Genomic DNA, 25,144 nt, shown 5'->3' on the forward strand with positions numbered 1-25,144 from the left:
CATGATCAGAATGAGTACGTGGTTCTAAATGTTCTCAAAGTCTATTATTAAATTGGACACAGGTTAAAGTTTGGTTTGTAAAAGCAAGCTACAAGTAGTAGTATTTTACAGATAAGCCATTTCCACATTTCATGACTGTTTTCACTAACCCAGGATTTGAGTTAGCTATTTCCTTACTACTTAGCTTACACCCCATGTTTAGTCATTCACCCAAGACATCCATTGTCTAGGTTTGGCTGTTATAAGCAGTTGTAATGGCTAAAAACCAGAGTTCAGTTCTCATCAGGCAGTTCACTAACTAGCTCCAGGTACTAACTCCAATGCCCTTCTCTGGCCTCCTCTCTGTCTCTCTCACACACAGATTGCTTGCTTATACACTCTAGAAACTCTTTTACAAATAAAATACACCAAAGTTTGGCAACTGCTAGAACTGAATGTCAAATGTTCCCATGTTGACAGACAGCATGTTCCCAGAAAACTTTAGAAGGTGCGAATGGGTACAGGCAGACCATTGAAGATTATATAATCCTAGTATATTGTGAGTCCAGAATATTGCTCTGCTATGAATTCTCACTGGTATGATACTTTGACACTGCAAAGAAATAAGGACACTTAATTGTGTACTGGAACCTTCAGACTTATGAGCCAAAATAAACTTACGTCTTCTCTTGTGATCTATTATGGAGATCAAAAGTTAATATAGTGATTCATGGATAGGAATATCTTATCAAATAGGCTAGAGTCATTTGGGAATAGAAGTTCTCAACTGAGAAAATGTCCCAATTACATTGACTAGTAGGCAAGCTGATGATCAGTTTCTTACATCACCTTGATGGAGAGCCCAGCCAATTGAGGTGGTTGTCATCCCTCCTACTCCCCAAGCCTGTGGTTCTGGAATGCTATATAAAAATAAGCAGACCAAGTCATAGGCATCAAGCCAATAAGCAGCACTCCTCCGAGGCCCTGCATTAGTTCCTGCCCTAACTTCCCTGGATGGTGGACTTCAAACTGTAAGATGAAATAAACCTTTCTTTCCCAATGACTTATGGTCACTTTTATCACAGCAATAGAAATCCTGAGACAAACTGTTGGCCAGAGAAAAATGCTGGCCACAACCTTAAAAAAAAAAAAGGCGTGTGGAAGGAAGAAAGCCACCTACATTTGTAATGCTACCACCACACATTTTCTTTGAATGCATTTATTTAACAGAACACAGCCATTCAAAATTGTGAAACAGTATTAACACAGAATAAGGTGGGAACATGAAGATGAACTGCTATAGTACATCTGCACAATAAATATTTTTAAAGAAGCATGTAGTTCTTTAAAAGCTAGATACTAACATAAATAACTAAGCATTTTTATCTAAATTAAGTGGCATACCAATTTTCAGGTTGAATTACTATATCAATTGCATGGCAGTGAATACAAACATTTTAAGCATGATTAAATGTATAGTGTAAGTTGTCTATTCCTCAAGTTAACCTCCTGACCTCATGTTTGGATAAAAAGAAGAAAAGCATGCTGGACAGCAGCAATACATTTTACACAAATTTATCTACCATTAATAATGTATAAAGTGAATTGTACATTTTGAACACAAAGTTTTTATGTCACAGTGTTGGCTATTTTTGGTATCCAACTTCGTCACTAACTAGCTTTAGAGCTAGTTGACCTTTAAAATGAGAACTGGACTAGACTTTATCTTAGTGCCTAACCCGAGCCTAATGTTTTATGTCCTGTAAGGTTTCCCATTTTGTTTGGGAAGCTTTTAGTTTCAAATTTTTCTAACACAATATCTTTTGCAAAACCTTGTCTAGATGCAGAATTGTTAACATCTCCATGAAATTCATAATTGTGTGTTCACAAAGAGCAAATCATTTTTTTTTTTGGCGGAGGCGGGGGGGGGGTAAAGGCCATATTTTCTTACAGAGAAAATCATGATCTAAGTACTTGCTTTAAACCCATATTACCAGTGACTTTCTGTGAAGGCTCTTGTCTATTGCTTAGCTTCCCTCTACTTCCTGTACTGTTTTCCACTAACTATGGAACATCCTGGGCCTACCTAGTAAGAGAAAATTCTGACAAAATTAAAGTGACTTAGAGTTATCAAATAACTAGCCTGTGACTTATTTAGATAATTTTAAAACCGCTATTTGCTTTATACTTATAGTCCTCTGTAAGGCAACAACATATCAAGTACTTCAAAGGCAGCCATACACTTAATTAATGCTTCTAAAATAACATAAATGCTAACACAATTTTGAAACCCAATTGTCAAGAATATTTGTTTTCAGTTTTAATACCATATGTACAGAGCAGATGATATGCCTATCAATGTCCATTTTTCCCAATTTCTCACCATATTCAAAATTCACCCTTTCCAATTCATATCATCAATACACTTAGCAAGAACATGGATAAAATTGGCAGAGTAAATCTATTTCATGCAAGAGAAAAATAGTGTTACACAACAGCACATACAACTTTACAAAAATTGGGAATACTGTTACTGTCAAATAGACAATGGCCAAAGTGGGACTCATGCCAGACGTCCCATTCAGTCAAAATCCCGATTTGTAAGAACAAGTGGTGCCACTAGTGTCCACACGTACAGCACAAGGCCAATCCAACTGGAAGAGATTTTCACCCAGACTGCTGTCCACTGACTCTTCATCTCACGAGAAGGCTCATACCTACAATTTGAGGAAAAGTCAAAGTGACTGTAGGTCAATGCTTGTGTTACTAAGCTATCAAGCTACTAGGCCCCTTAATTTAAGCTTCCTTTGTATGGAGTTTGTGATAATGTGCAGTAGCTCCTGGAATCCTGATGCTGCCATACCCTCCATAGGTGCAGCAGATCTTTCACATAGTTTGAAGCAAGGTATGCAATCTGTACATGTTATTAAATAGGAATAGATGAGAATTGAGTAAAGTCTCATCTGACTATTCTGTACATGGTTGCAATGTTTATGGGCTTCTCTTCTTTACCTCACCTCCGTACCCTTCTAAGATTTGACAGATGGGGAAGGAACTAGATCCTAAAGTCAGCTGATTTTTGTACACACACACACACACCCTCATATTTATTTTTGCTTTTGTTTTTTTAACACACGGATTTCTCTGTGTAGTCCTGGCTTTCCTGGAATTCACACTATAGATTCAGGCTGCTTCTGCCTCTCAAGTGCTGGGATTGAAGGTATGCTCCACCACTGCCTGGCTTAGATCTAAATTTTCAATATTTGCTATATAGTAAGTAAGTTATAAATTTCTGATAATACTCTTTCATAATAAAAATGAGTAAATACTAGCATCAAATACATCAGAAAAGGATGATTTTTTTTTCTCCATCTCTGCTGGTTCTATAATATTTAAAGACATGTATAGCCTGTCCAACCGTACAGGTGAATATCAATCTTAACCTCTTTTGGCAATCATTTTAGTCAAAGTCATTTTAAAAGCAAATTATAAAGTTACTTGTATTTTATCAGAAAAATGTGTATTAATTAATTTTGAAGGGATTAACAAGTATTATAGTTAATAGCTTAGTCTTCTTGTAGGACTCATAAAAGTGGGAGCAGGGGCTAGCTGTCTCTGACTCCTTTGTTTGCTTTAGGGACCTTTTCTTCATACTGGGTTATCCAGTCTTACAATGAGGGGAGGTGCCTAGTCTTACTACAACTTGATATGCCATGGTTGGTTAATAACTTTTTTCTGAAGAGAAAAAGAGAGGAGTGGACTGGAGAGGTAGGGAGGGGATAGGAACTAGGGTAAGAGAAAGGAGGGCAAACTGTTTAGGATGTGTAGGAAAAAATACCAAAGAGCAGAAAATAAATGTACATATAAAAAAGTTCTACCAAAAATCAACTCACATTAACATCTGCATCAAAAATTCTCAGATATCTTTTTTAAATTTTTACTTGATGTGTTATATAGTTATTTTACTTCTATGTATGTCTGTGCATTATATATATGTCTATGCTTATGGTGCCATTGTCTAGACAAGGTATCAGATGCTCTGGAGATGGAGTTAAAATTGTGAGGTGCCATATGGGTGCTGGAAATCGAACCTGGGTCCTTTGGAATAGCAGCCAGTGCTCTTAACCAGAGTCATCCGTCTCTCCAGCCCTGTTTTTCAGATCTTTTAATGATATCATTAAAAAAGAATCCTCTTTTAAACAACTGTATGAAACAACTATATGTTGTTATTATAGTATGTTAGGAATAAATTTACAGTATTAAAAATTTAAAAACTAAACAGTATATTAAACCAACTTATAGTTAACATGAATTTCCTTTAAAATGGGCTTAGTGAAGTTTTCCATTTAACGATTCCTCAAGAACTGTTTGTGTAATTGTCAAAGAAGTAAGTCTGTACTTCTCAGAATTCATTTTAACTATTGAAACACATCAGAGGACTAAAAAGTACTTTGAAGCTCAAGAAATGGCTCAGGAGATAAAGTATTTGCCTTGTAAACATTAGGACTGAAGTTTAGAACCCACGTTTTATAAACGCCAGGTATGGTGGCATGGGAAAGGTGGGAGCAGAAGAATCACTAGAGTTTGCTAGCTAGCTAGTCTCCAGAGCAGTGGGGAAAATGGTCAGTGCCTGAAGAATACATATGAGTGCCCTCTCTGGCCTTCACACACCAGGTACGCACATACCTACATACACACAAATGTACACACACATGTACACACACATACACACACACATGCATACTCAAGTAGTACCATATACCATGAAAAATCCACAAGAATTATCTGAAGTTATCATTCATACCTGTACCAATTGGTGAGGGTCATCATGATGTAAAGTGAAGCCAAGAAGAGCATGAAGTGAAAGAAGGAGTAACTGTACGTGACTCCATCCCTTTCATTATCTACAGCTCGGTGGATGCCATCACCATCATCTAGTGATCCGTCACTTCTGCCATTTCCATCCTCTATCAATGTTGACTCATCACTTGTTAGAGTCAGCTTATTAACCTGACTGTTGTTGGAGGTACGGATGCTGCATGAAGAAATTCATAGAGAAAGAAAGAAACAGTTTTTTAAATGATTCCTTAGTCTATATAAATGCACTTCCTATAAAAGTGGATTCATAGCCTGTCTTACCTGGAATAAAACACACACAGCAGGAAAAGAACAAGTCCTATAATTCCTTGAGGATGCCACCACTGAACAGACTGCCCGTCCTTTGGAATGGGCCTTGTGGTATTGAAGCCAATGATGCTTAGTAGACTTGGATTGCAATTTGTTTCTATAAAGCACATTTAGGTCATTAAATGTTACAGCAATATAAAAAAAATTAGGACATATTTAACCCTTGGGACCTTGAAAAGAGTTTTAAAAGGCACAAATTAACAAAATATTTAAACATAATTTGTGTGTATTAATGAGACTTTAGAAAAGTGTTTAGAAAACTAAAGTTACTTTCTTTCCAATCTTATCTCAGAGCCAAGGTATCTTGGTCAACAAATGAGTAAAATTTAGATATCTTATCCAAAGTTAGTACATTTAGAAATACAATGCACGTTGTAGCCATTTTAGTATCTAACAAAATAGGTTTCAAACCAAAATTAATCAAGTGATAGGGAAGGACACTATATACCCATCAAAGGAAAAGTCCACCAAGGTAACACTTTGGTCCTTAACAGCTATGCCCCAAATACAAGGGCACTGTAGTTTGTAAAAGAAATATTACTGCAACTTAAATCACATATTGACCCTCACATACTAATGGAAAACTTCAATACCCCACTGTAACCAATGGACAGGTCATCCAGCTAAAAACTAAACAGAAGTAGTGTAGCTGACAGACATTACAAACCAAATGGACCTAACAGATAGGTATAGAACACTTCACAGAAACAAAAAACAATACACCTCTGCACCTCATGTAACAGTCTCCAAAACTGACCACATCCTTGAAGATAGAGCAAATCTAAACAGATACAAGAAAATTGAAATCCCTACATCCAATCAGACCATCACAGATTAAAGCTGGATATTATCAACAAGGACAACAGAAAGCTTACAAGCTCATAGACACAGAACAACTCTACTGAATGAGAAAACAGGACAAGACAGAAATAAAGAAATTAAAGACTTTTTCTATAATTAAATGAAAAATAACAGCATATCCAAACTTCTGGGACACATCAAGAAATAACCAAACCAAAGGCAGGAATAAAACAGAAACAGGCTACAAAAAGTCAATGAAACAGAGTTGGTTCTTTGAGAAAAATCAACAAGATAGGCAAACCCTTACCCAAACTAACCAAAATGTGGAGGCGATCCAAATTAATAAAATGAAAAATGAAAGGGTACATAACAGACACCGAGGAAATCCAGAAAATCATAAAAACCTACTAAAACCCCATATTCTACAAAATTGGATAACCTAAAAGAAATGGATAATTTTGGTAGGTAACATTTACCAGTTACCAAAGATCAGATTTTTAAAAACCTATAATCCTTAGTGAAATAGAAGCAGTCATTAAAAGTATTCCAACTGAAAAAATCCCCAGGACCAAATGGGTTTAGCACAGACTTCAGCCAGACTTTCAAAGGAGAGTTAACACTAATACTCCTCAAATTATTCCACAAAGTAGAAGCAAAAGGAACATCTGCCCAGTTCATTTTATGAAGCCACAGTTACCCTGATAACCAAACCACATAAAGGCTCAACAAAGAAAGAGAATTACAGATTAATTTCTTCTTTGAACACAGCTACAAAAATAATACTTGCAAACTGAATCCAAGAGCACATCAAAAAGACCATTCACCAGTAGGCTTCATCCAAGAAATCTCAGAGATGGCTCAATTTACAAAAACCAGTAAATATAATGCACCAAATAAACAGACTGAAAAATAAAACTCACATGATTATCTCATTAGATACAGAAAAAACCTTTGACAAAAATTCAATATCCCTAAAGTTCTAAAGAGATTAGGGATACAACATAACAAAGGCATTTATAGCAAGCCTATTATACATAACCAACATTAAATGGAGAGACACTCAAAGCTATTCCACTAAAATTAGAAACAAGGCAAGGTTGTCCATAAATATCTACTCGATATAGTACTTAAGTTTTACCTAGGACAGTAAGACAACTGAAGGAGATCAAAGGGGAAAAAATGGAAAGGAAGAAGTTAAAGTACTATTATTTGCAGATGGTATGATAGTATACACAAGTGACCCCAAAAATTCTACCAGTGAACACCTATAGCCAAAAAACTCAACAAAGTAACTGATCAAAAAAAAATTAATTTTTTCAATAGCCTCCCTATATACAAATGACAGACTGAGAAAGAAATCAGAGAAACAACACCCTTCACAATAGCCACAAAAAATATCTTGGAATAACTAACCAAGCAAGTGAAAGATCTGTATGATAAAAACTTGACATCAGATAGTAAGATTTTTCCATGCTCATGAACTGGTGGAAGTAACATAATAAATATGGCCATCTTATCAAAATGCAATCCCCACCAAAATTCCAACACAATTGTTTACAGACCTAGCTAGACAGGAAAATTCTCAACTTCTTATGTGAAAATGAAAGCACCTATACAATAAAATAGCTAAAACAATCCTATACAATAGAAAAAACAAACAAACTTACAGAGGTAGCACCATCTCAGATTTCAAGTGCTACATAGAAAGCTGTAGTAATAAAAAGCACCTGGTACTGACAAAAACAGACAAGATGATCGATGGAATGGCATCAAATCAAAGACCCAGCCATAAATCCACACCTACGGACATCTTATATTTGATAAAGACACCAGAAACATAGAATGGAAAAAAAAAAAAGCATCTTCAACAAATGGTGATGGTCTAACTGGATGCCTGCATGCAGAATTCAAATAGATCCATTATCTATCACCCTGCACAAAACTCAAGGCAAAGTGCAACAAAAACCTCAACATAAAACCAGATATATTGAGCCTGATAGAAGAGGAAGTAGAAATAGCCTTGAATCCATTGCCACAGAAGATAAATTCCTGAACAAAACTCCAATAGCACAGGCACTAAGATCAACAAGAAATGGAACTCATGAAACTGAAAAGCTTCTTATAAGGCAAAGGGTACTGTCAATCAGACAAAATGGCAGCCTACAGAATGGGAAAAGATTTTTAGCCATTCCATATTTAGCAGAGGACTAATATCTAACATATATAAAGAACACACAAAAGTAGATCTCAAAAAAAAAAAAAAAAAAACCCAAATAATCCAATTAAAGAGTGGAGTACAGAGCTAAACAGAATTCTCAATAGAGGAAACTCAAATGATTGAGAAACATAAATATTCAACACCCTTAGCCTACAAGCTTTACCTCTTTACTAGTAATTAAGTAACTTCATCTCTTAAAATGACAAGTTTTAAATAAAAAAGCAACACTTCATGACTCATAAATAAAACATACCTGGCTCATTGGTCATAGCAGACCATGTCAAATACATTGTGTAGACTGTAATTACTGACGACTGTAACAGGCCAGACCTTGGTTGTGATTCCTGGATCTTGGGCAGAATGGACATTACTGAGGCGCCAATGCAGAGGAGCATGTTGACACTGATGAACGCCTTGTTCTCTGCACAGCTGGCTGGGTGAGTGTAGTAGACAAAGAATAGCACGACGGCAACTAAAGACAGCAAGTAATTCAGAGCTGTAGCTGACAGTAGGGCTGTGAAAGAAATACGACGGAATTATTAGATTTTATAAAAATATTAGGGATTCAGCATGGCACCTGGTTCTAAATAAATCTTACATTTATCATTACATAATCAATTCAAGCTTGTTATTATAATTATACTACCATAGAAATCCCCTTAGCTGTTAGGCATCCTTTATACGTTTATATAGTGTTCCAAAGTTCTTGTTTGAGCTGCGTATTGCTGCTGACCAATTACACAACTCTGTGTTTATTTCTAGTAGTCTTCTCTTTAAACTTTTAATGTACTGGGAAATTTGGGTGCAAAAATATAGTTTTAAGAAATGGACTTTGAAGCCGGGCGGTGGTGGCGCACGCCTTTAATCCCAGCACTTGGGAGGCAGAGGCAGGCGGATTTCTGAGTTCAAGGCCAGCCTGGTCTACAGAGTGAGTTCCATGACGGACAGCCAGGGAAACCCTGTCTCGGAAAAAAAAAAAAAAAAAAGAACTTTGAGCGTTGTTTTGGCTATTCAAGGGTCTCTGGTTTCTTTACTGGTCCCTGGATAAATTCCCAGTTACTAAGAACAAAATTTTCAACAAGTTGCTGATAGTCACTCATAAACTTCAACCAAAAGCCTCTTCAGAGAACATCAGAACACAAAAATCCTAAGTAATTTGCCAGCAGCCTATTCTATTCTCCCCAGCATTCACTATACTGAAGATAGAAGAAACAAAAGCTTACCTGCATACCAACATCTTGAGTTCCCTTCTTCCATTTTTTCAACCCACGATTCATTCCAAGAATGGGCAAAATCAATAAGTAAGACTAGTTGTATAAGGATGAAACAAAAGGCGCCCGCCATGCCTACATAAAACCACACTGAAAGGAAAAACAGTGCATTTTAAGCAAAGGAATGACTGCTTTCGTTTTTATTATTTTTCTTAGTAATCTTAATACAAAAATGGAAAACAAAATTATATACATAAATTGATTTTGCAACTGGGGTAAAAAAGGAAATGCCAAACAAGAAAAAGAGTTCCAGGTAGCAGTTTACTACGGTTTCCTATACAAAACAAAAGATGATCACAGAATTTTAAAAAGCTCCTCACCAGTTGTAAAAGTGCCTTCTGGGATGAAGAATGCGCCAATAATAATTGCAACTGCTGTAGCAAATTTAAAGAACCAGAATCTAAGACAGAAACAAATGTAGTAAGAACCCTAGAAACAACTCAAATAGCAAAGCTCTGAGGAACCACTTAAAAGAACAGTTACACTTTATGTAATAGTTCTTAGCATATACTAAACATAAAAAGAAATCATCATGTAGGGTACTGTAAAGACGGTCTTATGAAGATGTGCCACCAATTCATTTAAGAATATTGGCTTCATTTCAAAGCACTGAGCTGCATAATGTGTTTATATATAAAGCACAATTTCATTTCATGAATAGCTTTAATAAATTATGACAAATGCTTATATCCAAAATAGTAATTTAAGACAGCTAATGGTAAAAACCTGTTATAGAACAATTTTTATTATCCTAATATTACATTTTTACTCTCTGTCTTTGGCATAGCATGTCAACAAGTAAACAATAGGACATATTTAGAAAAACTAGTTTATAAAAAGAAATAGATAAAATTCAAATCATTCAAATAAAATACCAGATTACCTACTCAACATTAAAGGACACTGATTAAATTAGCATTTTGTTTTCTTTCTAGGCTGTGGAAAACAATCATCTAGATAAGCAATGCCTGTTCAGTAACAATGGCTGCTTATGGATCTAGGAACTCAGAGTTCTATATGATAGGACTGGCTCATCAAAAGCTAAAAGAAGGGGCACCAGCACTCTTCCTTCCATCACACATACAGCCTCTTTTGAAAGTAAAATACATCATCAGATGTGGTACCAATAAACGACCCACCACTAGTGTTTAATATCCAAAACAAGACTTTCTCTAGTAAAATCAACTATTTTTAAACCTTTTTTTTTTTTATGAAAAAGATAAATCTGCTCTGAAATTTCTTTAGATAATATCAAAATTCCTGAGAGGAAAAGGTGATATAGATGTTCTCTCCCGTAATCAAAGCTTACCCATTGTGGACTGCCGCTCTAGGGTCACTGCTGCTTTTTACCTTGATCATTAGCAAAGAGAGGAGAAGATAGAACATGGCCAAACCAAAGCACAGGCGATACACAGCTTTGTAGCCAACCAGGATATTACAGGGGACAACACCTTTCTCATTCTCACAGAACCCAGGAATCTAGAAAAACAGAACGGGTTTATGATCAATACTTTTCATTAACTAAAAGTTCCATGTTAACTGTAATCTGCTTTAAAGGCCATAATACACACACACACACACACACGCATGCACGCACGCACACACACACACACACACACACACACACACACGCACACATACACACTCAGTATAAGCATTTTAATCAGGTAAAATCCCCGGGTGACAGGCGGGCATTTATTCAATCCTAGCGTTTGTGGAAGTAGAAGTAGGCAGAGCTCTACGATTTCAAAGTCAACCTGGTCTACACATAGATCCAAGCAACTGGGGCTACATAGTGAGACCTTTTCACAGACACACACACATTAAAACTTCAAGGCAAGCAAATAATAAACTAGCAATTGTCAAGTCTAAGGTGATTACTTTGAGCTTGATTTATTTTTATTCTTTAAGTATGTATTTTAAGTTACATAAATTGTACATATTTATACTGTTATCATAATTCTAAATTTCCTAAGACTTGCATTCTACTGCAGTATGCTGAATTATATATGCAAAATAGGTGGGAAGAAATTAACAAAAGCTTAAAGAATTACATAAAACAGTCACGTCTAAGATGGAAACAAAATGGCTTTTTAAAGTCAAGGTTATTTATACCAATTTTGAATATAAGACTTTTAAATGTTATTTGTGACCATAAGGAGATTATTGACTTAACTTGAGCTGACAGCATATTCATATTGTAATTGGGAATGTAGAGAAACAGCAGGGACTACTTCAGAAAGGTATAATCGACTGGGGAAGAGAGGCACAGTAATACTACTGTTGCCAGGCAACAGGGATGGGGCCCAGGGCTTGATCTCCACCAACATACACTCACAGACAGAAAGTTACACTGAACTCAGAATACAAAGAGGAAACTTTTTTTTAAAGATTTATTTACTATTATACATAAGTACACTGTAGCAGACTTCAGACGCACCAGAAGAGGGTGTCAGATCTCATTATGGGTGGTTATGAGCCACCATGTGGTTGCTGGGATTTGAACTCAGGACCTTTGGAGGAGCAGTCAGTGCTCTTACCCGCTGAGCCATCTCTCCAGCCCCCAAGAAGAAACTTTTGTGAGGTTACTGACAGTATTATTTAGAACTACACATACTGTTCATATGTATAAGAATAAACTATTTCTCCCACGCCTAAGTGCAGTACTCCAAGAATACTGCACTTTAGATATCAGTTTTGGAGCAGTTATATCCAGCAACTACCTAACTGCATGTGAATTCTAAGAGGCAGAACCTTGTGAGCGCCTCTCTTCTCCATCACTGATGTCAGTGGTCCAATCACGTGTACCTCACAGATGCTGTGAGTTTGCAGGTAGAATGTTAAGTCAGGATTTGACACCATTCTTCATTTTCCTCTGACTCTGACATTCTTTCTGTCCCTTCATAAACAGTGTTCCCTGAGCCTTGGATACAGTGACACAGATAACCCATTTAAAGCTGAGCATTTAACCATCAAGTTATTTTCAACACTAACTAGTTTCTAAGCCTCTGTAGGTATTGGTGTCCACTGTAAAACACAAGCTTCTCTGACCATGGCTAAATACCACTGAGCTGTGTATCTGAAGAACAGTCACTTAGAAGGAAATGTGATGGTAGGTAGTCCATTTGGTAGAACAGTCGCAGGAGCATGCTGAGTAGGACCACTACTCTCTACAGGCTTTTGATGAGGCTTACAGTCAAAGGGTTTACAATAACAAATGTAATTCCTTCCAGTGTAGTGGCCTCTCTGACGGGCTTGTCACTACTGTACCCTTGGATATATCTTGCCTGGCTAGTAGGTACTGTTATGTGCAGAGTCAACAACTGATGAAGACTACACAGGACAATGCTTCCACAACAGCCGGCATAGCAACTACTGACATGATGAGAGCCAGTCTCAGGAAGGAAGCATCCAGACCACTTCCAGCCTCATTTCTTTATGGCCTGAGACTAAAGCACGTTGTATCTTCAGTAATGCAATCTACCATCTGTTCTGGTGGGAACTAACAATCATAGAAACTGCGAAAGAACATTTTCTGTGCTGCCATCATAAGACTATAATCTACTAAAGCTGGGATTACACATTACTGTACTTTTATATTACCTTATTTTTAATACCCCGAAAGTCATTTCATGCATTTTCTATAATCTTAGTTCATTAACATTAAAACAAAAGCCTGACCTTATTCAGTTGTTCTTCCATTCCTGGTATTAACATTACACAAGCTACACATACTCCGACGAGCAAGAAAAGTGCGTAGATCAATCTAGTCACAGTGGAGTTGTTCCCACTGGGGCAGCATCGGCACAGCAAACACGGGGCGCTGCCACACAAACACGGAATCTGGGAAAAGTATTAAACATCAGCATAGTTTAAAATCGTCTAATAAAATGCACATTCTATTTGTTGAAGGGATAAACAGTGACATCAAAAAGCTTAAATACATACCTTACCTACATGCATACATTACCCATACATTACCTACATGCTCTAAAAACCTAAGGCAAAGATGGAACAAGGAAAATAGTAAATAGCCTTTGTCCTCTACATCAAGTGAAATTATTTAAAAATGTGGGAAATAACCATCGGCAACCAAGACTTGTCTAAGAAATGGAAGATTCATAAATAGCACAGCTACTCACCTCACCTCCAGGCCCACCTCCCAGATAATAGAGTAGAGCCATAGAATTCTGGGAATTCTCAACCCTAGCAGGCAGCGGGGGTGGGGGGAATGATCCACCACAACCCTGAAGTGAATTGGTGTTCTTACTTTTTTCCTCTTCTAGCTTTCTGTTAATAGCAATAAAACTACCACTAGAACAAGGTTTTTTGTTGTTGTTGTTTTGTTTTTTTAAGGGTAAGTCAACAACTAATCAACAACTAGTTAACAACTAGCTAACTTTCTCTAATGAACTCCTCGCTGAACTATGAGTAGGGTTTTGACCAGGAGAGCGTAACATGCATAAGCATTAATAAGGAATATCTCAAGAAGGCAAAATTTAAGTATCCTCATAAGGGTTGTCCATAACCTAGACTGAACTCCATCAGTCAGACCAGGGTATTCCAGCTCTGGGGAAAAGAACCACAGATATTCCTGGAAAATAGCGCTGTACTAGACAAATTTCTATAGCAAGTGTAAGTGTTAAGGCGAACACAAAGCAGCTGTACATTATGTTTCAGGACCAGAAATTGATGGCATAGCTATTATGCAAACATACACAGAAGATTTCTATGGTTACAAAATTAAAAAATAGAACATTTACATAAAGATAACTCAGTGTGAAAAGGACAAATCTTACCAATGCACTTCATTTGAGCTAGAGAAACAAAATCCAGAGAGGGAGGGATGGGTGAGGGAGGGAGGAGAGGGCTAGAGGAGGGGCCCCTGAAGGGCAGGAGGGACAGAGACTGAGACACTAGCTCAGAAATAAAATGAGAAAATAGCAGATCAGAATGAAAAAGGAATCATGGGGATAATGAAGAAAAAAAAAAAAAGCAAAAACAAAAGAACAAGCAAGCTACCCAGGAACAAGAAGACACTGCTGATAACAGAATTACAGATGGAAAATGTACTTGGGATAATTACCTAAATGCAGGCCAAGAAGTAACAGTGATCGGACTTACCTTTTGCTTTAACAATGGAAAAAATAACCAAGCAATTATTTCAGATACAGTATGAACTAATAAAACTGGAAAGAAGAAATGCAAGGCAGTGATTCTGGAAAGCAGATGGTGTAGACCCTAGGAGTTGCCCATCTTTCTAACTAGAATAGGTCAGCACAGCAATTTGCCTGAGGAGACAGAGCTGGGAATTCACAGACGTGAAAGCAGCTAGCATTCCCAGGGCAGAATCCCAGCTGTCTAAAACAGGCTGAACTCATTTTACTTGTAAGCAAGCATCAAAGACATAAACATAAGTAATTTACTTATATCCAAGAACATAGCCCAAGAATAGTTTTTAAACATCGAAGTATATCCAGCCTTCATCAAGGTAAAGCCTGTATCTGACATCTAACAGAGACTCAGAAGACATGCAGAAGAACAGGAATATACAACCCATGAGGGAGGACGGAGTAGTCAAAACCAATGTGCAAGGTAACATGTACAAATGTCCTTTGATACTGTTAACTACACTTTACACAGTCAAGACAGTGGAGGGAGCCTAGAGCACGGGAAGGAGACATGGAAGACAATTTAGAAGAACCTACTAATATATGGAAACAAAAACAAGATATGTCAACTCAATACCATAAAGCAAAGACATGGGTTTTCACATTTACACTGATGAGCTTAGCCAACACAGGAGACAGGAATAAAAGATGAAAAACTCAGCCAGGAGGTGGTGGTGCACGCCTTTGATCCCAGCACTTGGGAGGCAGAGGCAGGTGGATTTCTGAGTTCGAGGCCAGCCTGGTCTACAAAATGAGTTCCTGGACAGCCAGGGCTACAGAGAAACCCTGTCTCACAAAACCAAAAAAAAAAAGACGAAAAACTCAAGAGCAGAAGACAAAACTGAAGAGAATAAAACAAGGCTCAGATGACCAGCAAGAGGAGTCTACAATATACTGACTACATAAAAGTAGACTTTACAACCAGGCGACACGTCACCACACTAGACTCCCCAAATATCCTAACCAGACAGGAACCTGCAAGTTTTCTCTGGGTGCACCAATAGCCTCAGATGAGCTTTCTGCTGCAAATGGCAAAACTAGATCAGTTCATTATAAAGTCAAAGCTGACAAGTCTACTAAACTGCCTGTGTCTGATAGCAATCAGGGATGATTTCTTAAAATAACAAAATTGTGTTACAAAACAAAAATGCAGCAGAGCTTGGCAGTGAAATGGGTGCTTGGTAATTCCTACATCTTTCCTCTTAATTACTTAGCTACATTAACTATCTGGGGTAAAGAAATAATCGTGATTGTTTACAAAGTCTAGTTATTAAAAAAATATCTATTCAGAATACCAATGCTGACCTTATATTGAGGAAAGATATGTTAGTGGCTGGCAGTATTACAGTTAGATAAAAGGTCCAGAGATGCTCACAGGTAAATTTTCTTTCATACATTTTTGTAGTTCAGGAGTAATGTTTTATAGTTACTTTATGAACAAGAAGCAAAGTGTTACTAAACTCAACTGAGTCTTCAGAAATCTGTTCAAAAATGAAAGCCTTTACATTATGGCTTACTTGCTGTACTTAATTATTTCAACCAGAGGAACAGTTGAATAAAATTTCACCCCATCAAAGTTCCCACGCAAGTGAGAATATTAAACTTGGGAGTTGGAAAAGATGGAGTTGTACCTCACAATACAAATTCTACTTACAGATATACACTGAAATTTAATAGTTAAAAGGAGCACACTGAACAAAAGGTCTGATTCAAACTTCACACCGTGAACCTCCAGATGAGTCAGAAGAAAGGTGCATCATGATGAACAACTTGCCCCCTGGTTTCAGTCATACCTAACCCTGCTATTGTTGCAACCTCTTCAGTGTACCTAGGTATAAAAAATGATGCTGGCAAGACAGCACCAGTTTCATCAAAAACATTCCTTTCGTGAACAAAAGTGTCAATCTAAGTTGTAGATGTAGTCATGCAATTTATCCAATGGTGTTCTCCAAAGCTATTTTGACTTAAAACACACATATACAAAAATTCCTTAAAACTTAAAAAAGCAAAAAATATTGAAATACCGACCCTGAGACAAAAAATAAATAAACAACAACAACAAAACAGTGCTCAAAACTAAACTGGAAAATAATAAAATGGAGAATTCATATCCCTCTAACTCTATGGTCTCAATGGAATTGCTGTGTGCCCACACCACAACCAAGCTAATTCTAGTATTACAAATTAAATAACTCAACATCCTAACAAACAAACAAACCAAGGAAACATTTTATAATAACTACTTACAATTGTTATGTGTATGCATATGTGTCTTATGTGTGGGAGTATGTGCCCATGGGAGCCAACTGCCGGTGGAGAGTAGACAGGGGGTGTGAGATTCCCTGGGACTGGAGTTATAAGCAGTGAATTGCCGAATGTGTGGGTGCTGGTAACTAAACTCCATAATCTAGCAAGAGCAGCAAGCTGAGTCATCTCCCCAGCTCCTATTTATTAAGTTTTACTACACTTAATTTTGCCTTCTGTATAAAGGGGTCAACAGACTCAATTAGACTCTCCGAGGTCAAATTTCCATATCCAACTGCAAATAGAAAAATATAAGGGAATAGCTCATTGGACTTACAAACAGTATTTTGTAAAAACTAAGCATTTATAATTCTCGTCATATCATACCAAAGCAGTTTTCAAATGATGAGGCATGTAAAACTAGCCAGTACATTGGTTACGTATACGCAATGGGATGATTTCGTTAGTTAAAAAAATTGTTAGAAATCATAGGCCAAAGAATAAGATTTGAATCCAAATACCTCACCCAAAGCAATGAAGCTTTTTATTATAAACTGCTCTGCCAATGTTTTGTCTATTGGAGAACGGGGTCATTTGTGCCATCTGGATTACGAAATCTTGCCACTGTTCTAGAGGATTGTACTGCCTCACGAAAATGCAACATACCCTTCCTATAGCATCAACTTTCAGATTGCACGTTCATGTTTTACGTCAAAAAAAAAAAAAAATTCAGTACCCACAGACCTGAACACCCTTTCTAGAAACATAAATTTGGAAATATAAGAATCAAAGCAAACGAAGCCGAAGAAGGTAGGTAGTAAGGGAATTTGACTTCTGTATTAAAAACAAGAACAAAAAAACCCGATAAGACTACATCGACACTAGTCAAGATGTCCCAAATAACGGGCCCGATTCCCTGGCGGCTGCGTGTCAGAACAAAAGAGGCCTCCGGGAATGACAGTGCCGCAGTGCGAGGTCGCCGGAATCGGGGTGACAAGGAGAAACTCGGTGCCCGCGGGAGGAGGAGCTGGAACGGCGACGGCCGAGGCTCCCACGAGAGAGAAAGCCATTGCTCGGGAGACGCCCCGCTCCGCCCGGCCTCGCCCTCAACTGGGCTCCAGCCCCAAAGCGGAGCCGCAGAGACCGGAGGAGGGCGGATAAACCCAGCTCACACGGGCCGCGAGCCCCAGGCCGCCTTACCCAGCTCGCCATGGAGCACAGCCCCAGAACGCTCCCCATCGCCGCCGCGTCACCAGCCCGGCGCGTGCCGACAAGATGGAGACAGCTTCTTTCCTCCTTTTTTCTGGGCTTATTTACTGTCTGGCAGGCACTTCCGGCGCAGACGCACCAGCCCCTCAGCTTCGCGTGCGTCACTTCCGCTCAGACCTGGGCGGGGTGACTGCTGCCGGGCGTGCGCAGTGCGCTTGCCGGGAGGAAGGGCGTGATCTTCAGCGATGCTACCTCCGAGTACCACAGCGAGAAAATAGATTTGTGGCTTCATGGAGTGGGCCTACTTTGCCAAGTAAAGAAGACTGTGTTAGGGAAGGCCTGTGTCATTGTCTTGAATTTGGACATTAGAAGAGCTACTGTTACTGGTTTTTGGTTCCTCTTGGGATTTAGCCATCTCATTTCTACTAAAGTCCCCTTTTTAGTTTTGTGTTCTTTGTTGTTGTTCTACTAACAAAAGTATTTTACTCCTGCAGCCACTATGTGGAACAAGTTTCACTGGTGTATATATATACATATATATACATATATATATATATATATATATATATACCAGTGAAATATATATATATATGTGTGTGTGTGTGTGTGTGTGTACATGTATAGATAGATAGATAGATAGATAGATAGATAGATAGATAGATAGATAGATAGATAGATAGATGATAGATTTCCCCCAAGTTTGGGCCTTTCCGTTCTTTTGTTTACTACTGATATACATTTTAACATCTTTTTTCTAGTAAGAAAATACATGGTTTGTACTTGAAAAAGGCTTCACTTAGTTAAGACATTTATAATAATATAGGGGTTTATTGACAGCTATCCGGACATACAGTTGACATCCTTGTTTTGATGTGTATGTTTGGGCTGTGTTCATTGGAAAGTGTTGATTCTTATTTTTCTGTAATTTGCCCTTGAAAGCATTCCATGAGAAGAGTTTGGTACACAGACATCACTTTGAAATACCCATTACTATAAATATTTTAAAAGAAAGATGTCTCATAAAATTGACAAAAATCACATATAGAGGGGTGGAGTAACCCTTATCAATCTGGCAGAACTACAGCTGTTAACTAACACAGACCAAAGAGTGGGGATGAAATTGCAAACAGAAGATAATCAGCCTGCATGTTTTGAGCATGCAAATCTGTAAAGTCTCTGGCATGAGTCCCCTAGTATTTGGAAGTTCAAGATTGAAAAAAAAGAAAAGAAAAAAACAAAACAAAACACAGAGCTACAAAATGTTCAGTGAGTCCATTTGTAGTTGGAGATAGATATGGAAGACTGGGAACCATTGTAGTTACAAGAGTCCTGAAAGTAGAGCCCAATGTTTCAAGACATAACTATCACGTAGAGGCTATTTGTACCTCCTCTGATTGATAATGTGACCTCTATACTCTTTCGCCCAAGTGGGAAACTCTGTTTTCGGTATAAGTTGTGAAGACCCTAGCTGTTACAGTTAGTATTGTCAACTTGACAAAATCTAGGGTCATCTCTGGCCATGCCTATGCAGGATCATCCTGGTTACTCTAATTGATATGGGCCTTAATTGTGAACAGAGCTGTGATGAGCTATAACCTTGACTTACGAGCTAAAATAAGCCCTCACTCTCTAAGCTTCTTTGATGAGAGTATTTTATCACTGCAGCAACAGAAGGAAGGGAGGGAGGGAGGGAAACCAAGACACCATTAGTAAGATGCTTGGTTTCTCAAAAGCTTAGTGTCTTTATTAATATATATGGGTATAAGAACCAACTACAGAACTGTAAGGGTTAAATTATATGACACATGTTTCTGCAAGTGCAAATGCTAGCACCATATACAGGAATCCATAGAAAATCAACACAGGTTATTTTCTCTACTTTCTTCCCTACCAAAACTACTACTGTCTGTGATTTGCCAACCTAGGTTGGATACAGCCTCCACCTAATGGGTTGCGTCAGCTTCTCAGGTGATGTCTCCATGTTCCTTTATATTTTCTTGTCTATATCTGTGGTATGGATATAATCAGCTAACTTATAAAATGAAGTTTTCTTCCTAGACATTTGATACTCTTATGAAGGAGACCCAGATATCATTTAATATGTGTTGCTCATGTAGAGACCTCCTATTCAGTTGTAATTTCTGGTATCTGTCATGTCTTTTCCTCAGATGTATAATAATTTATGTGAGAACATTGTTTGCTATGTCTGGTAATAGAGTGATATGTTAATTATAAAAAGTATGACTTCTATGAACAAGTTTTAGAGATTCTGCAATTATGTAGTACCAGAAGAGAGGTAGCAGGGGAGAGACTGATGGCATGAGAATATTTTTTTTCAAGAAAGAACTTTACACACACAAAATGATTCATATGGATGCCTACTAGATACTTAAATATCAAAAATATCAAAAAATGTCAAAAAGAGGAAATTATGTGTTACTAAAAAACTAAACATTTTCAAAACATTTTAGAAGCATAGTAAGATGAGAAATGTCATGACCATTAACTCTTTTTGTCCTCAAGAAATAAAACATTACAAATAAAGTTGTTTCTGGTTGTATTTATGCCTGCTCTCTTGTTAGAAACGAAAACAGCTAGCGTACAGCCAACAATCTATGCTGTTATAGCTTCAGTTTGGTGCCATCACATTGAAAATTGTGCTTAAAATTAGCTTTCTCAAAGCACTCCTCTCCACTTGTGTTTGTGTTGCCCTGCTGTTGGATAACACAAATTTATCACATTTACTATGGAAAAGATGAAACTCCATTTGCCCATTGTCCATGTTGTCCATTGACACCCTTGATCATTGATAATGTTGACAACTTTTCTTTGCTTATTGAACAATGAGATATACTCTTCTAGATAAAGTTCCTTTTTAAGCCTTTAAAAACATTACAATTGTTGAAAAACCAAAAATAAATTAATTAATTAATTAATTTAAAAAAACGAAAAAAAACATTACAATTGGACTATCTACCTATTTTTATTATTTTAATAATAATTTATACATTTAATAATAATTACATTGTGGATATGAATATTTTAGAAAAAATATAGTGAGAAACTCATTCCTTGGTCTGAGCTTACTTTTTTTTTCACATTGTAAAATACCATTCTTCAATCACTACTGTGACAAAATTTTTAAAGTCATTTTAAGTGTCATAATGAGCACATTTGTCCTTTGAGTTACATGACTTTATTTATTGTTCAAACCTTGTTTCCAATCCCAAGACATTAGAAGACATTTTCCTCTGTATATTTGCTTCTAAGTCTTGGATTTTAGTTTTCACACTTAAATGTTTAAACCATCCAGGTATGATGTAAGCTAGAAATTCCACCAGTGATATGCTGATAACCCCACCCACCCCGGAAAGTGGGAATGCCTTGGTGACCAACAATCAGTCAAAGGTTCTCCAGGGAGGGAGTAAGAATTAAAAAGAAAAAAGGCAATTAGACAACACTGTATAGCATGACCCCAGACAATTCTGAGGCTGAAGTGGTTTTATTTTTTTCCAGTCTGCTTTTATATCTTTCTAAGTACATGCAAAGAATATGGTCAGTCCTAAGTCATAAGCACAGTAGTTAAGGAACAAAGCATAGATAGGGTAGGTAAGGAGCAAAACATAGACAGAAGGTCCCAGGATTACTACAACCAGAGTCTTAACAAGACCCATCAAGATACAAAGAACACATTATTCAGCTATATTCTTGAGCCTACTTCCAAGCCCTAGCCCAAAGTCAAATTCCTGCCTCAATCTACTTCTGTATTACAGCCCAAAGTCAAATTCCTGCCTGAGCCTACTTCTGTATTCCAGCACAAAGCTAAATTTCTGCCTGAGTCTACTTCCACATCCTATCCCATTATCAAATTCTTTCCAAATTCCTAGAAGGCATGCTCCAAAACTCTCCACACCTTGGTATGTGGTGTTTACTGTTTTCCATTGTATAAACTCTCTCACGGGATGATTTCAAGGTACCAGTGGTTTACCAATATACTTTTGAAATTCTTCAATATTTAGCATGTAGTGAGCTGGAGACACTTCTGGTACATGCCTAAGTAAAATTATATTTTAGTTTTCATATAGATAATAAATCTTCCTGCTAAAAATTATAGAATATATAGCTTCATCTCACACCTGCAATGCGTCTACTGTGATATGTAATTTTCCCACATAAATAGGTGTTTGTTTCTAGATTTTACATTCTGTGTCTGAATTGACCTATCTACACTTGTGTCTCTTGTATGTACTTTTAATTGTGGCATTTGGAAATGAGTTGTGATATTTGTAAGGGAAATTGATTCTTTTCTTCAAATGTATTTTTGCTGATCTTAGTTCTTTATATTTCTATGAATATTTTAGGATCCTTATCAAATTTCAATGACAAGTTATGTAGCCACACTAATCCTGAGGCTTTGCTCATACTTTAAAAGTATGTCTTAAGTATCTGTACGAACTTCTTCATGGTTAATAACTTTCTCCAGGAAAATACTTAATTTTGGGCTGTAAAGTACTTTATTAAGTGAGATCGCATTTCTACTGGACAACTTAGTGAGCAACCTTGAATCTCATCACTATTATTAGCCACTCTTCAGTTATTATTACTAGGCACGCCTAATATGATAAAAATCAATGGGACATTCTTGCTTCTGTTTATTAGTGGTTTAGAATCAGTTGAAGGAAAACTACCCTTAATGTTTTAATTGCAGGAGAGTGTTATTTCCAGTACTAAAAATGATCTAGGTGTCAGAGAATACAATAGGAAACATTCATATACTAGTCATTTTAGAGCCTCAAAGAATAATTGATTAGGCTAATGGAGAAAGACAGGTCTTTGTAAATTTAAAATTTGTGTCTTTTCATGTGTGCAAGAAGATCCCTGATTAATCATATGTTTTTTTTTAAGCTTTGTTGTTTTTTTTTTTACACTACTCACCAGATAGGTTTCTTTCTGAGACATCAATGTTAAAGTTTTAATTTTAATTCACTAGGAGTACACAAAACACTCTAGTTCACTTACTGTATCAGCTGTAATATGAAATAGAATTTTCTTTACTTAAGTAGTTGCACACTGAATAATTGAACACAGCAATGCATAAATTTGAAAGATTATTTGTTAGAATAGTTGTGGACAGCAGTCTTTTTGCTTCTTGCCTGATGTTCAAGAGAAATAAAATGAAAATTTAATCAAATTTGAACTCAAACATATAAAAACAACACAAAACATACTTTTCCAATGTGTATAAGCTCTTATATGGGAATATGGTTTCTTTTGGTTTTTATTTCCTTATTTCTAATTTATTTTTCAGTGTCCCATACTTTAGGAAATTAATTTTCTTCTTTGTAAAATGTGTGTTACACCAGAACTTAAATTCAATCCCAAATTTAAACATTTAAATAGTTAATTAAATATTTGAATAGTTAATCAAAATTTCTGTAAGAATAATTCAGAGATTGGAACATAATAACCCATAGGTGTCACTATTAACTTAGAATTTGAAGATACCACATTGTGATGCGCTCTTTTCAGTGAGTTAGTATAAAGAAAAAATAAACTCAAAAATGAATAATTTCAAAGGTACAAAAATTCTCCTTTTTATCTTCATTTAATCTTGATGTTAAAATAGCAAAAGAACAATATTCCTTTCACATAGGTTTTCTTTTGCTGAAGACTAAGCCATTGTGTTCCACAACTAGATACTTTTTACACCAGTGAAGTAAATGTCACAAGAATTCATTACATCAGGAAAACCTTCCATAAATTCAGGAAAAGAGTGCATAATCACAACGTAAATAATGACATAGGCTGAGATGCAAACATGTGTATAAGGCTAAACATGCTGCTTTCTAAGAATTAAGAAGAGAGAGAGAGTGACTACTTAAGAAATACTAAGGAAATGTCCAAAGCAGTTGACATCTTAATGGCAGTTAGATAAAGTGTTTATGACTTCATGCCAGCGAGATGGTTCAGCAGGTAAGGCCTCTTGCCACCGTGGCAACCTAAAATGCACGATGAAGGAGAGACTCAGCTAAGCTACTGCAAGTTGTCTTCTGACTTCTTCTACACGTGCTAATAGTACATATATCCAGACGCATGCAGGAATGCACTCGAGAAAATGGATAAATGTAATTTTAAAATGTAAAAGTATTTGTTGACTTTACATAGAGTCCTACAAAATATAAGATAATCATACTGAAAACTTTATATCGAAATAAAGCATTAATTGAGCAGAACATTATATGATAGGAAGAAACTCCTCCCTGGTTATTCATCCAATTTCTGAATTCCTATGAAACATGATATAAGAAGATCCAAGTTACCACTTGTCCATATAAATATGAACCACTTTTGTAATTGGAAATGTCTAATATCCATCTTAAAAAGAATAAAAGGAACAGATGAAGTTATTTTTGATTGAATATTAAGTAAACATATTGCTGATTCTCGTGCACGTTTCCATACCTCATTCCGTTGCCTGCAAATCCTTCGAATCCAATCATAAAGCTGTGATGTGAGTGTTCAAGGACTGTGGGAAATCTTTTCTCCCAATTTGTTCCTACTAACTCTCCATGCAGAAACAGATGAACTAAACTTATTAGATGGGAATGTGTCAAGCACATAGTTAAATATGGAAAGAGGCTGCCTTTGCTTAAGTGTTAGTCCACTCCAGGTTATCTATGTATGAATCAACAGATTCCACTTCCTGAGTTTCATGTTACCATATTTATATATTTATGTGAAAAAGGATTGAAAGCATGTACACAGATTAGTGTCTGACCCAAGGGAAATTTTCTCTCAATGCTTATCTATGCAACAGGGTTTTCCCTTTCTTTGGTTCCCTTTTTATTAACTTCCATCTCATTTTCTTTTTTTTTAATTTTTAATATTTTTATTACATATTTTCCTCAATTACATTTCCAATGCTATCCCAAAAGTCCCCCATAGAGCCCCCCACTTCCCTACCCATCCATTCCCATTCTTTTGGCCCTGGCATTCCCCTATATTGGGGCATATAAAGTTTGCAAGTCCAATGGGCCTCTCTTTCCATTGATGGCCGACTAGGT

At 36.8% G+C, this 25,144-nt stretch overlaps 1 protein-coding gene across 1 annotated transcript; it reads right to left on the reverse strand.

Annotated features, from left to right (window-relative positions):
* Nucleotides 1-1,182: 1,182 nt before the first annotated feature.
* On the reverse strand, nt 1,183-18,243 carry Serinc1 (serine incorporator 1). Its single transcript, XM_021174056.1, has 9 exons — nt 18,072-18,243; nt 13,138-13,299; nt 10,766-10,935; nt 9,777-9,856; nt 9,409-9,546; nt 8,439-8,699; nt 5,119-5,263; nt 4,784-5,014; nt 1,183-2,696 (listed from the first exon to the last, which is right to left on the reverse strand). The coding sequence occupies exons 1-9, from the start codon at nt 18,108-18,110 to the stop codon at nt 2,561-2,563; spliced, it is 1,362 nt and encodes a 453-aa protein (XP_021029715.1). The 5' UTR covers nt 18,111-18,243; the 3' UTR covers nt 1,183-2,560.
* Between the last annotated feature and the right edge of the window lie 6,901 nt (nt 18,244-25,144).

Source organism: Mus caroli, chromosome 10, assembly GCF_900094665.2.
Source record: "Mus caroli chromosome 10, CAROLI_EIJ_v1.1, whole genome shotgun sequence".
Lineage (NCBI taxonomy): Eukaryota > Metazoa > Chordata > Mammalia > Rodentia > Muridae > Mus > Mus caroli.

Excerpts from the sequence above, each read along its gene's own strand:
- Serinc1 (XM_021174056.1), bottom strand. The coding sequence starts at position 18,110 with ATGGGGAGCGTTCTGGGGCTGTGCTCCATGGCGAGCTGG. Across the intron at positions 13,300-18,071 it reads TGTGCTCCATGGCGAGCTGG|ATTCCGTGTTTGTGTGGCAG; the intron begins GTAAGGCGGCCT and ends TACTTTTCCCAG. Across the intron at positions 9,547-9,776 it reads AGAAGGCACTTTTACAACTG|TGTGGTTTTATGTAGGCATG; the intron begins GTGAGGAGCTTT and ends TTTTCCTTTCAG.